This window comes from Heliangelus exortis, chromosome 1 (genome assembly GCF_036169615.1).
Source record: "Heliangelus exortis chromosome 1, bHelExo1.hap1, whole genome shotgun sequence".
In the NCBI taxonomy this organism is placed as follows: domain Eukaryota; kingdom Metazoa; phylum Chordata; class Aves; order Apodiformes; family Trochilidae; genus Heliangelus; species Heliangelus exortis.
The window spans coordinates 134216305-134223525 of NC_092422.1; the positions used below are offsets into that span (position 1 = coordinate 134216305).

Below are 7221 nucleotides of genomic sequence, written 5' to 3' on the forward strand. Positions count from 1 at the left end.
AATTTATCTGTGCCCCCTCTCCACTCTCCACTGACAGTAATGCTTTTGCTGTGATTCTTCTTTTCTTCTTGATTATTATTGTGTGTCTAAAGAAATCCTCATGTCAACACACCCCAAGCTCTCCCTTTCTCAATTATTTCTTTGTTTCAGGCTTAAACATGAATTCTCCTAGTACCCCAGACAGATTTCTCTATGTTGTCAAGCCGCCAGTGGCATTTACTGGAGTAGGGATCCTCAGGGATCCTGCACCAACATGGATTAGACAGTTGTCACAGCTGTCCTGGATGTCCTTTCCCAGTACTGGGCATCTGTTTCACTTAACCTCATGTTAGCAACACTGTCAAAAGCCAAACTATTTTGCATCTTTATCACATAGTGTAGTTAAATGCAGTCATTTGCAGGTACGGCTTACTTGGTGTGCTTCACATGACTGACAGGCATCACCTGGCTCATCACTGGTCACCACAGGTGGGAATGAGGGACTGGTGATGCTGAGCACCAAGCCACTTTGAAATGCAGAATCATAAAATTGTTTTGGTTGGAAAGGACTTCTAAGATCATCAGGTCCAATTGCTAACACTGCCAAGTCCAGTACTAAACCATCTCCCTAGGCACTACATCTACACATCTTTAAATACCTCCAGGGATGGTGACTCCATGACTTCCCTGGGCAGACTGTTCCAGTGCTTGATGACCCCTTCAACTTTTTCAGCAAATAAATTTGTTTTCTAATAGCAATCTAAACTTCCCGTGGCACAATATGAGGCCATTTCCTGTTGTTCTATCACATGATGTGCCAAGTCATTAGTGCTGGTGCTGTGACAGATCCAGGCAACCAAGCTCAATTCGAGGCCATTATGAGTGGGTCAATAAAGGCCCCAACTGGGTCTTTCAATAGAAGTGGGAACTTTAGGGCTATTCACATCAATTTAAAGTCACTGTACCATCACAGCAAGCTGGGCAGGGCCCTCAGAATGTGGCCTGGCTCAGCTCAGGAAACCAGTGGAGTAAAAGCCACTTACTTCAATGTACAATGATCTGCAACAGATCCAGGGCAGAGCATATTAATGTTCAAGCACCACAGATGAAGCACTATGAGTGAGTGCATCGATGCTGGCTCTTGGTCAGCCTAGAGAGAACAGGATAGAGTGACTGGCTCCTGATTTTCTGAAATGGGTGCCAGAGTAGTTTGGTGTGTCCATGGGTCCACCCAGTGGGGCTCTGGAGGGAGAGGAGGAAGCTGGGCCTCACTCCTCGAAGTCTGGCGTTATCGCAGCCCCGGGGACAAGGAGGGGGGCGTCACCCCCTCCTCCCTTATCGCCCCCCTCCTCCCCTCCCCCGGCCACACAGCCGCTCCCCCACCCCCATCCCACACACTGCCGCCAGCGGAGACGCCCGCACCGGCTCCAGCAGCTGCTGCGGTTGCGGCTCACCGCCCCCGGCCCCCCCCCCGCCGGCTCCCGCCGATCGGGCTCTCCGCACCGCTGCCGCCACCGCTGCCGCCACCGGTACCGGTGCGGCGGCGCGGGGGGCGGGCCGGGGGCGGGCCGGGGGCCGCGGCGGGGCCGTCAAGCCCGGCGCGCCGGCTCGGGGGGCCGGGGAGGACCATGCACCGCGCTGCCTCCAACCAGCGCTCGGTCTCCTCCTCCTCGGGCTCCTTCCAGCCGCCGCCGCCGCCGCCGCTGCCGCACGCCGCCGACCGGCAGCCCCTCTTCCCGGGGGGCTCCAGCAGCGGCTGCAGCCGGCGGGGCTCGGGGTCGAGCTCGGGCTCGGCGCGGGCCCGCCGCCCCCGCAGCCCCCGCAGCAGCACCGAGGAGGAGGAGGAGGAGGAGGACAGCATCAGCATCAGCAAGCCCCTGGTGCCACCGCCCGCCACCCCGCTGCCCGCCGCCGCCTCGCCGCTCCCCAGCAGCAGCAGCAGCAGTAGCAGCGGCGGCGGCGGCGGGAGCCCGGGCCGCAGCATGACGGCGGCGGAGCTCTACGGGGCGGCGGCGGCGGCGGGCGGCGGGGCGGCGGGCGGCGGGGCGGCGGCGGGGCCGGGGCTGGGGCCCGGCGGGGCGGCGGGCGGGCGACGCTGGGGCTACCAGGCGCTGTCCCTGGTGCTGCTGCTGGGGCAGGGCGCGCTGCTGGACCTCTACCTGATCGCTGTCACCGACCTGTACTGGTGCAGCTGGATCGCCACCGACCTGGTGCTGGCGGCCGGATGGGGCATCTTCTTCTGCCGGAACAGCCGGGCGAGACGCCGGGAGCGGCCCCCACCGCCCCCCGGGCCGCCGCCCCCTCACCCGCTGCTGCTACACGGCCCTCCCGGCGGACGCGGGGCCGGGGGCCGCGGGGCCGGGGGTCCCCCGCGCGGAGGAGACTTCGCCTACGCGCACCTCGCCTGGCTCATCTATTCCATCGCCTTCACGCCCAAGGCGGCGCTGATCCTGGGCACCTCCATCCTGGAGTTGATCGAGCTTCGCCTGCCGCTGGGTACCACCGGCTTCCGCATCACCCTGGCGCTCTCCGCCCCGCTGCTCTACTGCCTGCTGCGTGCCATTGGCACCGAGGGCTCCGGGCAGCTGCTCCTGCCGCCGCAGCCACCGCCCCAGCACCGCGCCGCCGCCGCCTTCCTCGCCACCTGCCTCGACCTGCTCGACAGCTTCTCCCTGCTGGAGCTGGTGCTGCAGCCCGGGCGGCCGGCGCTGCTGCCCGCTCCGCTGCGCTACCTCCTCATCGCCGTCTATTTCCTCTGCCTGGCATCGCCGGTGCTCTGGCTCTACGAGCTCAGCGCCGCCCGCCCCCCCGGCGCCGCTCGCCTTGCCCTCCACCTCCTGCTGCCCGCCGGGCTGCTGGACGCCCCGCTCCTGGCCCTCCGCTGCCTCCTGCTCCTGCGCTATCAGCAGCCCCTCTCCCTTTTCATGCTGAAGAACCTCTTCTTCCTGGCCTGCCGCGGCCTGGAGGCGCTGGAGACCTGCTGCCTCCTCCGGCCCGCCACCGCCCCGCCGCCTGCCAAGTACGGCCCCGCCACTGGCGCCCCCGCTGTCCCGCTGGGTCACGGGCTCTCCGACGCAGACGTGGGTCCCCACGGGTACGTCAACGCTTTGGCGGTCACCGCCCAGGGCTGACCTCTTCCTCCCGGAGGGGCTGCCGCCGCCTCCGGCTCTGCTACCGGCAGAGTCTCTCTGCCTTTCTGCTCAGGTTCCCGCCGCCGTGGCCGAGCAGGGGACGAGGACGCCGGCTCCCCCGCCGGACTCTCGCTCTCCTCCTCTCTTTCCCGCGCACAAATCCATCAGAGAAGCTCAGCGCAAACCCGACTGCCCGCGGGAACCTACGGCTGATGCTTATCCCAGAAAAACACCGCTGCCCTTCACGACGAGTCTTCTAATTCGCCTGCCCCTCCGCACTGTTTGGAGGGCCCCACTCCTCCCCTCCCGCACCCCGCTAGGACATTTTCTTGCTTTGTGACCATAAAGGTTTAGGTTTTTTCCTTTCCCCCTCAACAACAGGGCCTGCTTGGTTTTGTTCACTCCTTTAAGAGCTCCTGCTGACCATAACGACGAGTTGTGAGAGGGGTCTGACCATCAGAGACTGCCTTCAGGGCGTGGGCAGGACAAAAAGAATCACTCTTTGGTCTTACAAAGCTGCCACCTCCATTTCCCGCCAGCAGAGCTGCAGGAGGGTCTTTGCCTGCCAGCTGTGCCAACCTCTAGGAGCACACTGGCCCTCTGGTCATTTCAAGCCTATGAGGCACTTTCTCCAAGCCGAAAATGTCTACCTCTGTGCTTCATGTGCTTCAATTTTTTTTTTTTTTTTTTTTTTTTTTTTTTGACTTTACACTCTAAAGAAACACATGAATTCAGCATGGACATAATCCAGGGTCTTAGACCCCATTTCACTCCCACCAAGACACTTACTTCTGGTGAGAACAGGGTTTACAGCAGCCTATTGCTTGCTTCAGACGGCAGCACCCACATGCTGGGGCTTTGATTTCTCTGTGAATATGCATGCTTACGGTATCAGTGTTGGTTTCTTTTTATGCAGAGTGTAGGGACTCCCTTTTCATCAGCCAGGAAGGCTGGAAGAATCTTCTCTGTGCCCCTTCCTTGTCTGAGAGAGCAGAGATGGGGCTGAGCATGCCAACTGCTCCCTCTCAGACAGGAGGACAGAGGGTGTCAGCGCTGCTTGGGGCAGGCCCTGTTGCTCAGTGAACCTCACTTTTCAGCACAGAAAGGCTTCGGGTGCTGCAGGAGCCCCCAAGGCAGAGGAGCTCTGGTGAAATCCCACACACCAGCATGGTGTCCTCCATGTGGATGTGGTTAAGGGTGGGCGGGGAATAAATTATTAGTAACTTGTCATAGAAACCGTTCGCTTTGGTTTTAAGCTCCATGAGTGTTTGGTGGGGGTTAAGGCCCTGATCTTCTGCCTGGCTACAGCTGCTCCTGAAACCAGCCAAATGGAAGCAGGAGTACAGAGGCCATGTTCAGAGGAAGGCCTTTGCCTCTAGGCTTATGTTTTGTTATCTGGGCAAAGCTGCATTCATTGGGAAAACACATTTCCTGTCATCGTCCCTCCCACCCCCCCTTTTTTTTTTTCTCCAAGCTGTCCTGATGGGAAGGGGAAATAAAGCACAACCCACTGCTATCCAAAGCCAACAGCCGGTCTGCAGGAACAGCCCAGACACCTGCATACTCATCCATTCTCTGCTTCAGGGCTCGGCCTTCAGTGGGACTGAACCCCTGTCCCACCTCCCTTTTCAAAGTGGGATCAACTGCCTGCTCCGGTGGACTGCTAAAACAAAATGTTTACAGTCTGGTAACTTCCAGCTCCCCCAGGCAGAAGCGGGGGTGCCGTGGGGCTCTTCTCCCCTAGCTCTTGGGTGGCTGATGAGTTTCAAGGGGTTAGAAAAGCCCCTAGAAGAGATGGGGCAATAGCATTGTTCTGTTCAGAGCTGCAGCTAAGATGGAGGACTTGCTTATTCCCCACACCACATGGAGAATCAGCAAAGGCTAGGTTTAATTTTCCCACCAGTGCTTTATTTTTAACCTGAGCCCTTGTGTGGGCAAGTGTGTGAACTTGGGCCAGTGGCCTTTTTCTTCAGTAACTTCTTTTTGTCTGGACAATCTTGGTGCTGTGAGTGACTGTGATTGTAAAACTTGGTACTATGAACTTTTCCTATGTGATGTGAAGTGTGTCAAAGGGATGCTAAGCTCCTGGCCAAAGGAGGTGTAATTACAGGTATATTATGTTTGTAGAGATATTTGTTTCCTTGCACCTTCCTTTTTCAGTATTAGATAGTAAAGGTGCAGAAAGAACTACAGTATTAGTTCAAGAGAGAATGAGATACCTAGGAATACTTCATACATAGGCAAACAGCTAATGACAAAAAAAAAAATCAAGCAAAATAAACTCCCAAACTTTGCCAAAATACAAGGTGAAGGAAAAAAATGCAAAACTATTCATCCTGAACTAGGCTTCTATGGCCAAATTTCCAGTAGCATGAAAGTCCATAGAAGAACATCCCTTACACTGAAGTGTAAGCTGAGACACTGGAAGAATCACAGCAGAACACAAGTCTTACTTCAGTACTTCTTAATAGCACACAAAGCTGCTGTTTCAACAGTGAGTGCCTTTTTCCATTTAAAATAGTATTGAGAAAATGGCATATTTGAAATTTAACTAGCCACAGCATATTCAAACCATTGACAGTGAAATCTATTTAAATTTGTGTGTGGATGCAAAGGTTGCCAGGGACAGATGACCCTGCAAGACGATGCTTCTGTTATGTAGAATTCCTTTGTAGAAAAAGTGATTGTAGTGCTGTGATTTCTAGGCTGTTAGTAAGTGTGCTGCTTGGAGAGCATAAAGCTCTCATAGTAAGTAGTTGGTTGTACAGAAGTCCCCTTGGAACTAAAAGGGCAGCTCTTCTGCCACTTCAATTTCTTAGAGAAATATTTAAAGCTCTTCAATGTCATGTTTGTAAGCCTGGCCAGCCTTTTGAATTCCCTTCTTTTTAGTAATTGAGCTCTCACTTCCATTTAAACCTGTCTGTTGCATAATAGATCAGTTTGCAGAAGAGAAGATAGTGGTACCATTAAAGTGCAAAGTATACCTCACCCAATGCACCTTGTGCACCTACTGTGTAGTCACCCAGCCATAAACTCCTGGTCCAGGTCAATAACACTTTGCTAAACAAAGTTGTGCCATACTAACACATATGTCCATGGGCGTTCTGTTAGGAGCTCTGAAATACAGTTAAGCATTCTATTGCTCTCTGTTTGCTATCTTGACAGGAGAGATGACTACTCCCAGGAGGGGAAACTGAAGTGAGAGAAAAGGCCTCTGGCCAAGGCACTTGGCATCCCCCTGGCATTAATCAGAAATTGTATTTTTTAAAAAGCAAGATTGTTAAAATAAAATTAGAAACTTGTGACTGATTTTGCTCTTTTCTTCCTTCAGTTATTGCTGGGCTATTCAATTTTGCATTCAGGGTCCAACAGATGTAGTACAACTACTTGATTTCCTCATGTTGAATTCCTAAAATAGCGTCTCGATTTTCCTTCAAACTTCTTGTGTCAGTGAATTCTAAAAGCTGTAGCACCAAGGGAGTTACTTGAAAAGGGAATGACTAACACAAGAAAATCCAGATGACACTTCAGAGCTTCCTATTTAAATGACTTATAGGAATTCATACCACTTGAAAAAGGCTCATAGGAAAAAAAATAATCAGCTTTACATGTTAATTGCTGTAAGACAAAAGAAACTTTAAGTGGGATCATCAAGATGACAGTTACTCACATAAACTGAGAAATGGGTTCTCACTGGAGAAGCATTGAGATCACAGATGCCTCTTGCTTAGCTCCTTTTGGGCTGGGTCCTGTACAGACAAGGAACACAGGCAGCACCCAGTCTTAACCTTGGATCTATGCATGGACTGTCCCCTTTGTTATCTTTCTGGGCATCTGCTACAGAGAAAGCAAGTTTTTTCAACAATCCTGTCTCACTGGCCAGCCCTGCACAGAAATTACAAACATTTCATTTTTCTAACACCCAGTTTAAAGAAGCATGCACTTTCCACATGAGGGCCCTCAGCTGTATCCAGCAGCATAGTGCTTTGCAAGGATGTTTTGCTATTTGCCAACCAGTTCAGCTCTGGTTCTTGGTTCTGTCTCAGATTTTTTTTTTTTAAGGAATGCTAACATGAGGAGTTCAACAGAATTGAGGACATAAGTAAAAATA

At 53.6% G+C, this 7221-nt stretch overlaps 1 protein-coding gene across 1 annotated transcript; it reads left to right on the top strand.

The window, feature by feature from the left end:
- The first annotated feature begins 1172 nt into the window (after positions 1–1172).
- On the top strand, positions 1173–3812 carry TMEM121B (transmembrane protein 121B). Its single transcript, XM_071738429.1, has 2 exons — positions 1173–1886; positions 2040–3812. Exons 1-2 carry the CDS (start codon positions 1173–1175, stop codon positions 3108–3110), a joined length of 1785 nt encoding a protein of 594 aa, XP_071594530.1. The 3' UTR covers positions 3111–3812.
- The last annotated feature ends 3409 nt before the right edge of the window (positions 3813–7221 follow it).

What these genes read in the sequence shown, in the direction of transcription:
- TMEM121B (XM_071738429.1), top strand. Translation starts at nt 1,173, where the DNA reads ATGGGTGCCAGAGTAGTTTGGTGTGTCCATGGGTCCACCCAGTGGGGC. An exon ending in CGCCCGCCACCCCGCTGCCC is followed by an intron (nt 1,887 to 2,039) that starts GCCGCCGCCTCG and finishes GCGGCGGGGCCG; the next exon opens with GGGCTGGGGCCCGGCGGGGC.